At 40.1% G+C, this 17,115-nt stretch overlaps 2 protein-coding genes across 2 annotated transcripts; one reads left to right on the top strand and one right to left on the bottom strand.

Annotated features, from left to right (window-relative positions):
* Positions 1 to 9,398: 9,398 nt before the first annotated feature.
* On the bottom strand, positions 9,399 to 15,595 carry LOC105393789 (serine protease inhibitor swm-1). The gene is made up of 4 exons (XM_048624838.1): positions 15,436 to 15,595; positions 11,438 to 11,614; positions 10,458 to 10,640; positions 9,399 to 9,726 (listed from the first exon to the last, which is right to left on the bottom strand). Exons 1-4 carry the CDS (start codon positions 15,512 to 15,514, stop codon positions 9,476 to 9,478), a joined length of 690 nt encoding a protein of 229 aa, XP_048480795.1. The 5' UTR covers positions 15,515 to 15,595; the 3' UTR covers positions 9,399 to 9,475.
* Positions 12,169 to 13,610, top strand: LOC119693529. The gene is made up of 3 exons (XM_048624840.1): positions 12,169 to 12,524; positions 13,006 to 13,147; positions 13,474 to 13,610. Exons 1-3 carry the CDS (start codon positions 12,386 to 12,388, stop codon positions 13,595 to 13,597), a joined length of 405 nt encoding a protein of 134 aa, XP_048480797.1. The 5' UTR covers positions 12,169 to 12,385; the 3' UTR covers positions 13,598 to 13,610.
* Positions 15,596 to 17,115: the final 1,520 nt, after the last annotated feature.

Below are 17,115 nucleotides of genomic sequence, written 5' to 3' on the forward strand. Positions count from 1 at the left end.
ATAAAAAATCTTTGGGAAGTGGAGAGTGTTCCGGAGTTACTAAAAGAGCGGGATTCAGAGCAAGAGTTGGCAGAAAAATTATTTGTAAGCTCAGTAAAGCTTGAAAATAACAGGTTTACTGTTGACTTACCTTTGAAAATAGAAACCGGCAACATTAATGAAACTCTAGGCAACTCATTTGACCTAGCATTACACAGGTTTCTCAGTCTAGAAAAAAGACTGCAAAAGAACATCAATTTGCTTACAAATTATCAAAAGTTTATTGATGACTATGTAGCCCTGGGGCATGGGCACTATGTAGATATTAACTCATACAATTTCAATGAGGATCCAATTTATTTTGTGCCGCATCATTCGGTAATAAACGAAAATAGTAAAAGTACGCCCATGAGGGTTGTATTTGATTGTAGTATGAAAACAAATAAAAAAATATCTTTAAATGATATTTTACTCAATGGACCTACAGTGCAAAAAGAATTGTTTGACATTGTGCTATTGTATAGATATGGGGAATACACTTTGAGCTCTGACATTAAAAAAATGTTCCGCAATATACTGGTAAACCCGGAGCACACTTCACTTCAGAACATTCTGTGGCGCGATAACTCTAGTCAGGCTATACGGTGTATTCGTCTTGATACCGTCAGTTATGGTATGAAATCTTCAAGCTATTTAGCGACGCGCTGTTTATTTGAGCTTGCAAAAACCCACGAGCATGACCTGCCTCTAGCAGCTTTTATAATAAAAAATTGTACGTATGTTGATGACATTATATATTCATGTTCGGATTTAAACCAATTAATTGAAGCAAAACGGCAGTTGTGTGAAATGTTAAGTTATGGGAGCTTTAGTTTGCATAAATGGGCTTCTAACACACCCTCTATATTGGCTGACATACCGGAGGCTGAGCAGCAATTTAGTCAGCTTGAACTTCAGAAAGGTAACTATAGTATGAAGGCTTTGGGGCTTAATCTTGATGTACAGAAGGACTGTTTTATAATAAACAGCCCAGTGCCTTTCAATGAGGAGGTCATAACGAAGAGGGAAGTGCTTAGCTACATATCTAAATTCTATGATCCCTTAGGTTTTGCGGGTCCAATAGTTATAAAAGCTAAAAGTATAATATCAAGGATTTGGTCTAATAATACTGCTTGGGATGAACGTATTCCAGCTGAGCTAGCTGATGAGTGGCTTCAATTTGTTAGGAGTCTAGCGGCTATGCAGCCTATCAATATAAATAGGTACATTCCAACGAACACAGCAGTAACTGAGCAACTAATAGGTTTTGCTGATGCGTCTAGTACGACGGGATACGGGTGCTGCATTTATCATCGTGTGGTCGACAAAACAGGTAAGGCTAAATTATACCTACTCTGTTCAAAGTCGCGAGTTAACCCACGCGCGAACCCCCTAACCATACCTAGGTTAGAGCTAAATGCTGCCTTGCTTTTGTCCACTTTAATGGAGAGAGTGTATAACACTTTGCATGAAAATGTAAAAATTGATGATGTGTACTTATTCACTGATTCTAAAATAACTTTGGCTTGGATTCAAACTGAAACAACTAAACTGCAAGCTTATGTATCGAACAGAGTAGGGGTAATACAGCAGAAAACTAATAAGTGGCCCTGGCTATATGTGCCATCCACAGCTAACCCTGCTGATCTCATAAGTCGAGGTATAAGTCCTCAGGAGCTTCCGAACAGCGCCCTCTGGTGGGAGGGACCAGAGTTCCTGCAATCAGAGTACAAATTTGAAAGTAAAGACTTAGATCTGCCTGTCAGTTTGCCAGAGATGAAGAAATCCAAGACCACACCACTGCCTGCTGAAGTGGTACTTACTACAGGTATCGAACAGGACATATTATCTGAAATTTTAAATAAATACTCAGATATAGATAAAATGACTAGGGTGATAGCTTATATCCTTAGGTTTTGTAATAACTTAAAGAGCGGTACAAAAATTCATGATAAAACACTAACTCCTGATGAGTTACAACATGCGTTGCATTTAATAATAAAGCATGAGCAATCTATTTATTTCTGTGATGAAATAAACTCATTGCGAAAGGGCAACTGCGTCCGAGGACCCTTGAAATCTCTACATCCTTTCTTAGATAAAGACGGCTTGATCAGAGTAGGGGGGCGACTTGATAACTCGGACATACCGCTATCACAAAAACATCCTATCATCTTAGCTCAAAAATCACGAATAACTGAACTTATTATACAAAGTGAGCATAAAAGGTTATTACATGCCGGACCTAAATCGCTTCTTGCTAACTTAAATCAAAAATATTGGTTAATAAATGGAATGCGACAAGTAAAAAAGGTAACTCATAAATGTTTGGTTTGTTTTAGGCTCAAAGCTTGTGCAGCGAAGCAGCTAATGGGATCCTTGCCTCCTCAGCGAGTCACACCATGCAGACCATTCCAGAAAATAGGCATTGACTTCGCTGGGCCTGTCAAAGTAAAAAATTCGCGTGTTAGAAAAGCTATTATTAGCAAAGGTTATGTATGTATATTCGTGTGTTTTGTCACGAAGGCAATTCATTTGGAATTGACCTCTGATCTCACTACTGAGGCGTTCCTTGCAGCCTTTAAACGATTTTCAAGTAGACGAGGCCTGCCCAGCGAGGTATTCTGTGATAATGGTGGTTGTTTTCGAGGAGCAAGGAACCAGCTGGTGGAACTGTACAAACTTAATAGTTCTGCTGATCATCAGGGACTTGTGCAAGCATATACTGCCAAAGAAGGCATAAAGTTTCATTTCACACCTAGCTATGCACCGGTGTTCGCTGGGCTTGCAGAAGCCGCTGTGAAAACCATGAAATATCATTTAAAGCGCATTGTTTTAGATGCTGCATTAACTTATGAACAGTTAAATACTGTATTATGTCAGATAGAGGCTGTGCTAAATTCACGCCCTATTTTGCCCCTCTCTGAGGATATAAATGATTACTGCTACCTGACTCCGGGGCATTTCCTTATAGGCACGTCTCTAACTATGTATCCCGAGGTAGATAATTCTGAAACTAGGAACAATAGGCTAAGTTTCTGGCAACAATGTACACAGTTGCAACAAAGGTTTTGGAAGGCTTGGTATAAGTACTATTTAAATACTTTGCAAAATAGAAGTAAGTGGTGTCAATCTATGCCTAATGTAACTGAAGGTTCACTAGTTCTTATGAGAGAGCCCAATTCTCCACCTTTGGTGTGGCCCATGGCACGGGTCGTGAAAGTATTCCCTGGAAATGATGGCAAGGTCAGAGCCTTTCAGTTAAAAACAGCTGATGGTAAATTGTATACTAGGTCATTGCAGAGCATAAGCGTTTTACCTATTGAAAAATGATTATAAATAGGTATTTTTTTATAGATTTAAGATTGTTTCATTGTATGTCATTGATACTACTAAGACTATGTCTATTGTTGTTATGAATAGGTACTTATAGTTAAAAATTAGTTAAGTTGTTTGTATAATGTAAAGAATTGCAACCTTAATTGCTAGATAAACGTTGCTATAGTTAAATGTGTGCTTACCTTATATAAAGTTTTACTACTGATTAAGATTTAGTAAAATGCTGTTATATACTTATATACTTGATTAGCATTTAAGATGCAGTTAAATAATATTTTGTTAAATTAAAGTATATGCCTTACATGTGTGTTTACAGTTGAAATTAGTTACATTTAGGTGCATAATCGTTATAGTTAGATTTACTATTATATACTTAAGTACTCTTCTATATGGTTATAGCAGGTATTCATAAAATATGTTGGTTAGGTAAATACATAAATTAAAAATGGTCAGCTTTGTTTATATAAACTTTATTTTCATAACTTGTTGTTCGATAGGTATCTTTCAAGTTAGAGTTGACATAATATCTAATGTACAAAAAATGCCTAAGTAAATACTATGTAAACTATGTTAGGTATAAGTGTTTAAGCATGATTGCACTTTATTTGGTCATACAAATGTTATCTCTTGAGTTAATTTATCGTTTGCTCTTTCTTGGGCGGCAATATGTTGATGGCAACACAGGTATATTTTTAATTTATTGTTTATGGTTACTTCCGTATCCTATACTGTTACAATATAACTGCTGTACGGTGCTCTTGTGTTGTGATAAAATAAAATACTGTCTCACTGTGAAACTTTGGTTTTAATGAAGAAGACCAGCCAGCCAAACCTACAGTCCACGCATCATACAACCACTCTTAGGGAAGATTCAGCTCTCAATTTGGCACTTTCCCAGTCCACATCATAGATAAGGAGCGCAGTGTCGTCTGCATATGTAAATATCTCAGTATTAGGCATTTTTAGCGTGCACAGATCATTGATGTAGACCAGGAAAAGTGTTGGACCCAGAATACTCCCTTGAGGAACGCCGTAACTTAAGGGTTCATTTTTACTGACATAGGAGTCAATCTTGACGCACTGTGATCGGTCAGTGAGGTAGTCACAGAAAAGTTGGAGTGTAATACCACGTATTCCGATCTGTTCCAGTTTGGTCATGAGGATGGGTACAGACACAGTATCGAAAGCCTTCGACAGATCGAGGAAAATACCGTAGCATTTAAATTGTTTGTCCAGTTTACTCACGACTGCGCAGGAGAAGTCAGCAACGGCATCTTCTGTGGAAACACCAGCTCTGAATCCATATTGGTTTCTTGCTATTATGTGATATTTGTCGAGGTACTCCGTTAGGCAGTTTTATTTAATATACGCTCAAGAATTTTAGAGATGGAGCTTAAAACAGAAATAGGCCGGTAATTTGTGACACTTTCTTTATCTCCGCTTTTATAAATGGGGTGCACGATAGCGTTTTTTAGAGCTAGTGGGATTCCGCTGTTTATGGCAAGGTTACAGAGATGTGTGATGGGTGGTACAAGAACGTCTGAGGAGTTCTTGAGAATTTTTGCTGGAATGTCATCCCAGCCTGTCGCACAATTGGAGCGAAGGCTCTTTACGAGTCGCTCCACTTGAGCATTATCAACTGGAAGAATAACAAGTGAGTTACCGATAGGGGAGGATAAACCATATTTGGGCGTTGAGGGTCTCTGGGCACAAGGGGAGATCTTAGATGCCAAATCTCTACCAACGTTAACAAAAGCTTGGTTCACCATACCAACAGATACTGATGGGACGGGGTTTATATTTAAAAGTTCAGATGTTTTTTGCTTACCACAATTTGTATTGTTAATAGACTTAATAGCGTTCCAGGTTGCTTTAATATTGTTTTTGGACTCCAAAAATAAGTTTTTATCATAGGCTCTCTTTATTTTTTTTATTAGATTGTTGCAGAAATTTCTGTAGCGCTTGTACGTTGTTACAAGAATCTCATTATTAGGTTCTTTCTTTAGTTTAAAGTGCATTTTATCTCGATGGCGGATGCAGCGTAGAAAACCAGTTGTCATCCAAGGTTTGATTAATTTTTGGCTCTTTTTGATTTTAGTATTTCTTGTATGTTTTTTTATAATAGGTTGTATAAGGTTTATGAGTGAATTTGTGGCATCGTTAGCATCAGTCTCTTTCATTACTGAAGAGTAGTCGGTTTGGTCCAGCTCTTTTTTATCGCGTCATAATTTATTCGCTGAGCTACACCGACCGTTGACGATTTTTTGATGCTGCTAGACTTTAAGTTTAACATTACAGGCAAATGATCAGTAGTTACCGATTTAAGAATGATAACTTTGGCAGGATCTTTGGTTTTCAATAATATATGATCGAGGCAGTTTGTTAAACGAGTCGGAAATATATGAGCCGGTAATAGTCCCAAAGTGGCAGCAAGTGTTAAATATTCATGATAATTTTTGTCTTTACTGGTTGATTTTATGTCTATATTAATATCGCCTATGAATGCTATATTCTTGAACTGACTCAAAGAAGAAATCACATTTTCCATGCTGGAATAGAATTTAGTTAGATCCTTATAGGATGGGGAGCGATAGATACACACAAATGCATAGTTATTTATGGTACATATGAGACAGTTAGCATCTGAGAAATCGGGTTCCTGTATCTTACAATTTAGAGATTCCTTGACATATAGCACGACCCCGTCATTTTGTATAGGATTGTTCAATGAATGAAAGGAATTGTAGCCTTGAAGAGTAGGAATAGATACAGAGTCCGTAAGCCAACATTCCGTCATAATAATAAGGTCGTAGCTAATTTTAGTCATCGATAAAACCGCGATAAATTGATTAAATTTTTTATTTATGCTTCTAATATTAGTGTGTATAATATTTAAGTCTTTATGTGACTGTGTGATAAACGTGGAACATTTTTCAGGCTCAGAAGTGTGTGCTTCTGCAACAGAAAAATCATCAATCTCGTTCGAAATATTTTTTAAGTTTACGCTTGCCATTGATTATATTTTTAAATCGTTTGTAGTCAATCTTGGAGTCAAGAAAATGTAGAGTGCAATGGGTATGTACATATGAATATCTTTTGAAGTTTACAATAATTAGCAATGGAACTACTGGAGAAAACTGTTTTGAACATCTGTGAACATTAATTATGGTGTGGGTGTGATGTATGTGTATGTAAGTTTGTGTTAGTAAAGTTTGAATAGGAAGAGGCTTAAAACTACGACAATATACTAAAATATAAAATACATGCATTACAACAAGTGAAATTTCTTGAGCTAGTCACTGCTTATTCATGATATCACTTAAATTGTGCTCGGATAGAATGCGGATAGGTTTCTCGTTTTGATTTTTTCGGATAAATATCTTGCCATTTGAATGCCAGCAGGTATATTGGTTTTCTTTAGCGGCTTTTCGTGCAGTATACAGTAATTTTTTTAAGGATGGTGCTACACGTTCATCAACATAGATAGGTGTTTTTTTGCCAGGCATAGAGAGCAATTCTGAGTTCAGTTTGTCTTGTAGATTTTGAGACTTATTAAAGCGCCGTACACACGACAAAAACTCGTTTCTCATATTCGCGGAGTTGAAGTCAGCTACAATCGCCGATGGACTTGTGGAAACACCAGGCCTAGTAGGCACTCGGTATATGTCACGAAGGTCGGATGTTTGCACTTCCATATCTACGGTTTTCCCAATAGATTGAACTATAGATGCTAGTGCGTTGTGGGTCTCATTATTTTTCTCAAACAAAGGAACGTTCCTTATCTCTACACTTGTAGGACGGGAGATAGTTTGAATATCCTGTATTTGTTTTTCTAACATAGATATACGGTCCAGGCTTACTGACTTTTCTCTTTCCAGGGAAACTATTTTCGTTTTCATGCACTCATAGCTTTCGTTAATGAATTCCATACCTTTCTCTATTTCAGAGATCGTTTTAGAGTATTGTTGCATCTGTTTTCTTAGGTCTGTCATGTCATTAACCAGCCTGTTTAAAGTGGAAGTCTGTTCTGCCCTCCATGATGCAATTGTTTGATCATGCTCAATTTTCCACGAGGACAGCATTTGCATGAGTTCCTTTTTGATGTCCTCGAATACAACAGTAGTTGACGGTTGGTTGTATTGTGAGTTGGGAGACTCATCCATGCGTGGGCGTTTTCCCCTTGAAGAAACATTTTCGATGTCGCAAAGTGTATTGGAGAACAGGTCAGGCTCAGAAGAAGATGTATTTAGTTTACCTTTGAGTAATTGAGGTGGGGTTCTATGTGTAGACATCGTGGACTCACTCGTGCGTTGTAAAAAAAGTGAATAGTTAGCAAACTCGTAGCAGTTCCGTAGCCCGTAGCAGCCGCTTAACGCTCTGCGCGGCCCGTAGCAGTAGATAGTGTAGCGATATTTCGCCGTGCAAACGCTCACAGTGTTGGCTCAGAGGGCTAAGCACCCACCTCGTGTCCAGCGGGCCGCGGGTTCGATCCTCACCGGAGCAGATTCTTTTCTGTATTTATTTCACTGCAGTAGCCGGCCCGACGAAGTCCGACGACACCCGAGGAGTTCCAACTTGCGGGAGCGAGAGATCCGATGTGTTTTCAATATGGCCGCCACAGCTTATGGGACAACCGCCAAGATAGAACGGGAGGTACCGAGTTTGGTATGATTACGAGGCACGAATATTAAACACAAAATAATTCGAACAACTGGGACACCAAGAAACACGTCTTCACGCTACGACGTCCAACCGGAGAAAAAAATGTGTCATCCCTCAACAGACCCTCGTTGCAGACGCAGCCGGAGCTGCAGACTTGCAGGCAGAGCGGCTCAGGGTCACTGCAGGTGGGCTGGCAGGGGGCAGTACATGCCTTATGTATTACTAGCTGTTCCCGCGCGCTTCGCTTCGCCTTAAAGAGTTTTCCCGTGGGAATTCCGGGATAAAAAGTAGCCTATGGTCTTTCCCAGGGTCTATAACATATGTATACCAAATTTCATTCAAATCCGTTCAGTAGTATTGGCGTGAAAGAGTAACAGACAGACAGACAGACAGACAGACACAGTTACTTTCGCATTTATAATATTAGTTAGGATACCTAATTCCTACTAATATTATGTATGTTTGTTACTTCTTCACGTCAAAACTTCTGAACCAATTTTAATGAAATTTGGTATGGAGTTAGCTGACACCCTGGATTAACACATAGGCTACTTTTTATCCCGGTATTCCCACGGGAAAACTTTTTGAGGTTTGAGCTCGCGGGAACACCTAGTATACCAATATATCTATATTATCTATGGTACGGTACGATAAAACTATGAAAGTACTTAGATAAAAGGTCACAACCTGGTCACACCTCAATACATACTTAATATATTTCTCTTAATCCACAACCTTCAATTAAGCCGTGGACAAATGCAAGATCTTACTAATCACATCATAGTACTTCCCTCCCAGCCCGGCGTCGGTGCTGTTGCTCGGGGGGCACTGCTCTGCCCTCACACAGACGCCACTGTCATCCCTCAACAGACCCTCGTTGCAGACGCAGCCGGAGCTGCAGACCTGGAGGCAGAGAGGCTCAGGAGAACCTTATTTCAGGACGTAGTTTAAAAGGTCCGTTCTGAGAACTAAGCCAATTAATACGTTCCTAACCCAACATGACATGCGCAACGATACAAAATCCACAAAATCTGTTTGTTATTTTGGTGTCTAACTTGGCTTGCACCGGAGCTGCAGACATTACAGACAGGAGGCAGTACATACCTAGGGGTGGATTTTGTATATTATACACCAATACATCTATATTATCTATGGTATAACTACTAAATTACTTAGATAAGAGGTCGCAACTGGCCCTGAAGTACGGGGCGCTATTAAGACGTGACAAAAGTTCTCCGTCGCGCTCGCTCTTGAGGCTGCGCGATGTGAGTGAGCGCGATGCAAAACTTATGTCACGTCTTAAATGCGCCCCGTGCTACTAGCCCTGGTAGAATAGATAAAAAGATAGATAGAATACACTTTATTTGTACACCAAAAAAGAATAATAAAATTAACAGATTGGAACTAAATTAGGGTACAAAAGGCGGTTAGTATTTATTTTCAAAATTCCCATTCTTCAAGCCGTAGACAAATGCAAAATCTTATTAATGACATCATAGTACTTCCCGACCAGCCCGGCGTCGGTGCTGTTGCTCGGGGGGCACTGCTCTGCCCTCACACAGACTCCACTATCATCCCTCAATAGACCCTCGTTGCAGACGCAGCCGGAGCTGCAGACCTGGAGGCAGAGCGGCTCAGGGTCGCTACAGGTTGGCTGGCAAGAGGCCGTGCAGATGGCGTAGGTCTCGTTGGAGTTGAGGCATTGTTCTGGAAAGATAGAGAAGGTTAGAGGAGAGATTGAAGAAGGGTGTAGGTTGGGAATCACTTGTGACTTTTGATATACAAGGAATGTCTTTAAAATTGCTATTTGTTTCTCTGCGCACGTATTGCTCTTCTCATCCCTGACTTAGCCAGCCTTCATCCAGCAGACACTATTTACCAACTAATGCTAGCCAATCAAACCATCCTTACCAACAGGGCACTGATCCAGTGTGACGCACGCATTGCTCTTCTTATCCCTGACGTAGCCAGCCTTGCATACCAATAGAGCACTTATCCAAGGCAGACACAATTTACTGTCTGATGTCCACCTTTTTCCTCACTTACCGACAGGGCAAGCCTCGCAGAAGCAGCCCACGCTGCAGAGTTTTGCTCCTTGCAAGAGACCTTCGTCCAGCAGACACAATGCTAGCCAATAACCCTTAGGCAGGGCACTTATCCAGAGCAGATACAATTTACCGGACATCAGCCCATGCAAAACCGCTTTCCTCACTCACCAACAGGGCACTGATCCAGCGTGACGCACTTGTTGCTCTTCTCATCCCTGACGAAGCCAGCCTTGCAGAAGCAGCCCATGCTGCGTGACGTACTGTTGCTGCTTGCAAGAGACCTACATCCAGCAGACACAATGCTAGCCAATCAAACCCTTAGGCCGGGCACTTATCCAGAACAGACCCCAATCCACCGTCAAATCTCCATGCAAAACCATCCTCACTTACCAACAGGGCACTGATCCAGCGTGACGCACTTGTTGCTCTTCTCATCCCTGACGTAGCCAGCCTTGCAGAAGCAGCCCATGCTGCAGGCCAGGCCGCAGGGCGCGCGCTCCGGCTGAGCGCAGGTTAGGGGACAGGCGGAGCCGCAGGACAGGAACTCCTCGTTGGGAGAGCAGATTGAGGGTTCTGGTGGTGATAGTGGAAATTTTTGGCTTAATGGGTTTACGGTGAAATAATATAAGATTAAATAGATGGTATTTGATGGGAAGGAAGAAATTCTGCCATGAATCCAATGTTTAACGTTTAAAAGGAGCCACAGGACAGGAACTCCTCGTTGGGAGAGCAGATTGAGGGGGTACCTGTGGGGAGGGGGGAAATTTCGCATTTAAATTCTTGGGTTAAAGTTTATATGGATGAGAGATTCGTAGTCCTATTGAGGGTTGAGAGTGCGGTAGATTCACTTCTACCTGTAGTTATAGATAGATAGATAGAATATTCTTTATGTGTACCTACCTAAATATGTATGTATATGTAACCCACAAGAACAGAATTAGTTATAGTTTCTTGTTAGTGTTCTAGCTTGGTTGAGTTGCTCCAGTGTGATTTGCTCTGCATATAACCACAATACGCCCTTGAAATGAAAATTGGTGCATGACGAACTGGCCATCGCTTAATCAGTGTTTTTGCTAAACAAAATCTAAGTAGGCACATGATAAAATACGTGTCGTTTTGATGTATAGGTACTATTTTATACCACTTGGTCGAATAAACTATAGCCTGTTGATACTATGAACTCAAATAATTCGCGCCATGTATAAATAAGAGCAAACAATAATATTAAGTGCCGACATTAAACATTTGCCGCTTCTTCTTAGCGAAAAGGTCGCCTATTGTTCATTGTTGCAGTTGATTTAAGTATGTTTTGTAATTTTTGGTGCTATTTTCCAATAAAGTCATATTATATTATTTATCTCTGTACAAACCTCCAACACACTGATCAGCCGGCACGCAACTTCCATTCACGTCCCTCAAGTACCCATTCTTGCAGAAGCACCCCTCCACGCAGTCTTCCTCGCAGACCACGGGACCCTCAGGGTCTGTGCAGTTGAAGGGACACGCTGACCCACAGATGAGATACTCCTCGTTGGCAGCGCATTCTTCTGTGGAGTAGGAGGGCGATGTTCAGCTGCTGCTATTTATCTATTTATTATCATACTAGGTATTTTATATTATATCCTCTGAGGCGGCTGTAGCTGCAGGGGGAAAGGTGTATATCACGTTAGGATCTAAATAAAAATGCTACTACTGACTGTGTGCCATCTCAAGAAACCTAGAGCTGGCTATGTTTGTGAAATGTAAAATGTTTACACGAGTTCGTCTACCGGCGCAACCGGAGCTACTATTGTATGGGTAAGGCCTGGGTCTCCTATTTACGCCGCGGGTCGCGTCCAGCGTCGCGCCCCGTGGGCCGCGTCACGATGCTCATACATCTACGCGCCAAACGTCGGCGTGTGAGGGAGACCGCACTATAGAAATGTACTGATGCGGTCTCCCTCACACGCCGACGTTGGCGCGTAGATGTAGTGAGCATCGTGACGCGGCCTACGGCGTGACGCTGGATGCGACCTACGGCGTAAATAGGAGACCCGGGCCTAAGGTAAGCGTCCACCGGACACTGTTTGCATCGCATTTGTATAGAAATTCAGACAAGTGTGTCAACTTCATCGGCATTGAAGACGCCGTTTCTCCATACATTTATGACATCCGGTGTGATACGTACGATACCGATAGGTGGAAGCTTACCTTTATGATAACAAAACTACGACGTGCCTGAATGAAAACAATCCATACAAGTATCAAATTTATATTGTTCAGTCATGCAACTTCACTCGCTAGGACTGCCATGCCATGCGTAAAGGCAATTAATTTCAATGCCGTGTTATTTTTTCAATAAATTTATGTTTTATCGAACTGTTACCGTCCATCGAAATACCTACATGTTTAGAAGAATGATTTGGACAATTTTGACGAGTTTTGCAATTCTATGTGAGACTGTTGCTGTTATTATCAGTAAGTAGGTACCTGCAGACCGCAAATTTTACTCCTATTTTAAAGAAACGAAAAAATTATAGGAATCACCAAAGATAGGTACCTACCTATGTGCATTTATGTATTCTCAGCACTACAGACAAACCTACCTTCCAAAGGGTATCATCTGTTTAGTGCCAATTTCTCCATAGTCGGTTATCTAACCGACCAGGGATTGGTTAATCAGTTATACTTACGTCATCTCCATATAAAATTCTTGACAGATGTGTCAAAAGTCAACCACTAATACCTGGTGATGCTCTAACCGACTATGGATAAATTGGCACTTAATGTCGTCTTACATAGATTTTTTTTGTATGGACCAGTTGACAAACTAGTTTTCTACCTCATATCTAAAACAACCTTCGTCTATCAGTCAGGCGCTTGTAAGCAAAAAATATTTATTTACCCATTCTTTAGTACCTAAATAAAACTTGTACCTCCTAAATCTTCATTTCCTCAGAAACCCGCTGCCCCAGGGGTGAGGCCCACAGGTCCTGCTTCTACTACCCGGAGAGCGAGTGCTGGACATCATCAGAGATGCTGACGAGGAACCTGGAGAGGCTCAGAAAACTCGACCACTGCGTCAGCGCTTGTGTTTGTAGGTAAGACTTAGTGAATGGTGGGTCCCGATTGATGTTTCGGCATCAATCGTAAATCCTAGTCAAAAGTCTATGGACAGCTTGAAAACATGAAAATCGGGTTGACCCGCCAACTCTCACAGTACAATCTTGCTTTTGTCATGGTCCACCAACCCAAACAAGGCCAGCGTGGTGGTCCAAGGCTTAAAACCCTTGAAAAAATGGAACGAAACCTGTGCCTCAGCCGTGAGGACGCGATGGGTTGTGTTTTGCAATATCCAATCGCAATACATAAATTACAGATTAAGTAGCAGATGGTGCTCTTATCATAGCATTTTGTAATGTTTCAGGAGTGCGACAGTACGCGCGTACCCCGAAGGCCCGTGCATACCGGCCGCGTCGTGCAAGGGACGCGCCCTGGCGGACAAAATCGGAAGCTTACCTGTCGAGTGGAAGCACAAGCCTTCATTATGAAATGATACTGTAACTAAATCTACGAATCTTTATTATTAACAACTATCATTCTCCATCACCCTTTCATTCCCTCATGATCATGATGAAAAATCTTGGTTTCAGCACAATATGTTTATAATATAACTATATTAAACTGAATATAAGTAGTTGCTCGATACCGATCGAACACACTTAATACAGGGTGAGTCTTTCATAGGTGCATATCCGGAAATATGTCACAGAGCTTTTCATTCTGAACAGCTTTTATCATAACAAAATACCTTTGGATACTCCACCTATGAAAGACTCACCCTGTATTTTTACGTGGGTAGATTGAAATCAATTTACTCACTCCATATTGCACGGTAGGTTAATTTTACTTTGACAAGATGTCAGCAGTCGTCAGTCTTCGTCGTGTTGTTCTGCCATTGTGATTCGGAGCGGTTGTACTCGTAATTATTGGATTAAGTGCCGATACCTCCATTCTTGGTTAGAGCATAACCAGGGAGTAGTGGTTAACTTTTGACACATCTGTCATGAACTTTATATGGAGATGACGTTTAATGTATAAATCAATCCCTGTCGGTTCGATAACCGACAATGGAAAAATTGGCACTACTAGTGAACTTGTGAAATATCGGATAAAATTACCAGCTACCATTAGGCATTATGTTTGTTTACTATTATTGTAAAAACAGACAAAGTGTATTTTGTGAGTGAACATCAAGATCGCTTCGGATTTCATCTTCGAGGGGCCCCCACGCCGAGTGCTGGGCTTTGCCTACGTGAGCACTACCTATCACATTCATCTTTTCTTACTAAGTATACACTCACGGCAATGAAAAAGTTCCAGTGAGAAAATCACCGAGTTTCCGGAAAATGCTAGCTTAATGACGACGTCTGAAATATTTAAGTGAATTTTAAATCTCACCAGAATATTACCTACCAACTAAAAACGTAAACATTTTGTTCAAATTTCCTATTAAATGTTTAAAAAAATTGAGGTCATTTAGTGTCGGAATTTTTCATGTGGAACTGTTTCTATGCCCGTCAGTGTATTTTTATATCTAACAGTACAACCGTATAAGATTTTTCAATTTCACAAAACTGTTTCATGTACATAACGTTATTTTTGCATCGTTTCTAGCAGAAGTTTCACGTACCTATGTAACGTTTAATTAAAACAAACAAGTTTGGGTAGGCGAAGCAAAAAGCTCCAAATTAATGTATGCTTCCAGGATGTCCGTAAAGCTTTATCTTTCTACTGAAAAGCGTACATTTGAAATAATTATTTTAATTTTTACCTCTATTTGTGTCTGTGCTCCTCCCTCGTTTAATTTATGGTTATTTTGCTAGGGCTATAATATAATTTTATGAATAGGTACAATTATTTTCTCTCCTGCGGACTTGCAAGAGTAGCGTACCCCGGCCCCGATTGGCTTGTGAAGTCAAAGGAGTGCATTTGTTTTTTTGGTCTATGAAAACTAAAGTGATATAAACCGTCAAGTTAAGCGTAACTTAAGTAAGAATTAAGCATTGGCGGCAGACGGCATGATATTGCACCAGAAGAGTGTCGTCAGTAGCTGCCAAAATGGGGAAACAAACCAATTGAAACTTTGGCAGCATAATCGAATGTACCTGAGTCCTGACGTCAGCTGACCAATCTCATTGGGGGGATAAAAATGTGACTGAGCCAACAAATTAGAATTGGGAAATCGGGTACAGTCGGCTAAGGCAAGATCCGTAATCAGCTTTTAGGTACTTTTTCTCCCCATTTCATAGACATAATAGTGACGTTGCGACATGTCGCTGCAACCTCAAGTCGTTTCCTGCCAACTAGCCCCTTTATTCAAACTTACCTTGAACAGTATAGAGACTACCAACGCTGGCAAATGCTCCGAACAAAACTATAAACAGTATATCAACACGTTTTAACATTTTAAAAATTGACTTAAATTACACTGCTAATCTTGCAACAAACTGTTTGATTTAATATTTGTTTTATATTAATTAAATAAACTTCACTATATTCTAATGCAGCTCAAGCAAAGGGCTTACGGTATCTGCGGTGGGTTTGTCTCGGATTTCTTCGTTTTGGATTCGACCTTCCATCTTGATTCATGGTTCAGCTGAGTTGGCTGCACAAAAACTTGCATCCTTGCATTGAAGCGTGAAACCTGATGAGTAAAAACTATTGACTGATTGCCCCTAGTACTTCTTCTCGATCTTGAGGGGATTAAGTTAACGTTCACAAAATAGTGTTGCAGAGAAGTCGATAGTTTTATTTCTGGGTTGGGAGTTGTAGAAAGTTTTCATTCATAATATATGTCATTCAGCCTATCAGGATATTCTATCGATGGCTTATCTCTACTCACACCTATTCAAGGAAACATAGCATACTTAGATTAAAAATATACGAACAAGATGTCAAAGTGCTTTAAGTTCAACCTAATGACAAGGAGCGGTGGTGGCGTAATGGATAAGGCCTCGTCCTATCAATCCGAAGGCTGTGGGTTCAAATCCTGGCCTGTACCGATGAATTCTTTCAATTGTGTTTCAATTAAGGAGTTTAAGTACAATAATAGCACGTGCTCTTACGGTGATGGAAAACATCGTGAGGAAACCTGCACATTTAGATTCTAGATGTGTATCCTAATTGCATTGTACTTATTCCAAAACGGCGATATGGTTCGCAACCTATCACGTGAGTACAAATGTGCTGCGAAAAGTGGGTGCTCACTTGTAAGTAAGGCCACAAATCTTCTAACCGAACTAGTTCAAAATAACCTAAGTGGTAGTGGGGTACTATCACTATTTGTCGAGACTTTTCTTTTGCAATGACACTCCATCTACACGGTGTCACGATACAGGATGTTTAAATGAATTATAGTAAGCTCAAAGCAGGATACTCAAAGGATCAATCTGCACAACTTTTGACCATCAGAACTACCCCGTTTTGGCTTACTGAACCAATTTCGCAACACCTGTATGTATAATTATGTCTATAATAATATTATTATGTGAACTACGTAATTATATTTTGAGGACGATTTAGTTCGCGGTTATTTTGGTTTTTAGATTATAGATTAAATTTTAGTAACATTTATGTATCTACTTATTTATGTTATCAATGTTATCATAATTATCATGTCTGGGAGTCAGGGTTGATTACAGATCATTATAATGTACCATCCATACCATTCGGTTTAATAAGGTTATAATTAACGTTTGTAAGTCTAAATATAGGTCTCCTAGCCTATCCAGATTAATTAATATAATAACTATACGTGTCTTATTTGGGAATTTACTGAGCAAACACGAAAATCCATAATGTCCTCGTTTTAATTTCAACAAATTCAACTTGTTTTCTGATTGTCTTTGTTTTAATTGATAAATGAAAATTTCCCAACCAAAACACTTGCTGAAACTGTTCGCTGTAAAATGTATTCTGTTTTGCGAGTCGTAAGGTTTACTATTGGGTTTGGGTGGTAGATGTCATTTATTTCAGCGGAGATGTTTATGTTAATGATAGTTTTTCG

The sequence above is a fragment of the Plutella xylostella genome, chromosome 3, assembly GCF_932276165.1.
Source record: "Plutella xylostella chromosome 3, ilPluXylo3.1, whole genome shotgun sequence".
Lineage (NCBI taxonomy): Eukaryota > Metazoa > Arthropoda > Insecta > Lepidoptera > Plutellidae > Plutella > Plutella xylostella.

What these genes read in the sequence shown, in the direction of transcription:
- LOC119693529 (XM_048624840.1), top strand. Translation starts at nt 12,386, where the DNA reads ATGCCGTGTTATTTTTTCAATAAATTTATGTTTTATCGAACTGTTACC. An exon ending in GACTGTTGCTGTTATTATCA is followed by an intron (nt 12,525 to 13,005) that starts GTAAGTAGGTAC and finishes TCATTTCCTCAG; the next exon opens with AAACCCGCTGCCCCAGGGGT. An exon ending in GTCAGCGCTTGTGTTTGTAG is followed by an intron (nt 13,148 to 13,473) that starts GTAAGACTTAGT and finishes GTAATGTTTCAG; the next exon opens with GAGTGCGACAGTACGCGCGT.
- LOC105393789 (XM_048624838.1), bottom strand. Translation starts at nt 15,514, where the DNA reads ATGTTAAAACGTGTTGATATACTGTTTATAGTTTTGTTCGGAGCATTT. An exon ending in TAGTCTCTATACTGTTCAAG is followed by an intron (nt 11,615 to 15,435) that starts GTAAGTTTGAAT and finishes CCTACTCCACAG; the next exon opens with AAGAATGCGCTGCCAACGAG. An exon ending in GGCTGATCAGTGTGTTGGAG is followed by an intron (nt 10,641 to 11,437) that starts GTTTGTACAGAG and finishes TATCACCACCAG; the next exon opens with AACCCTCAATCTGCTCTCCC.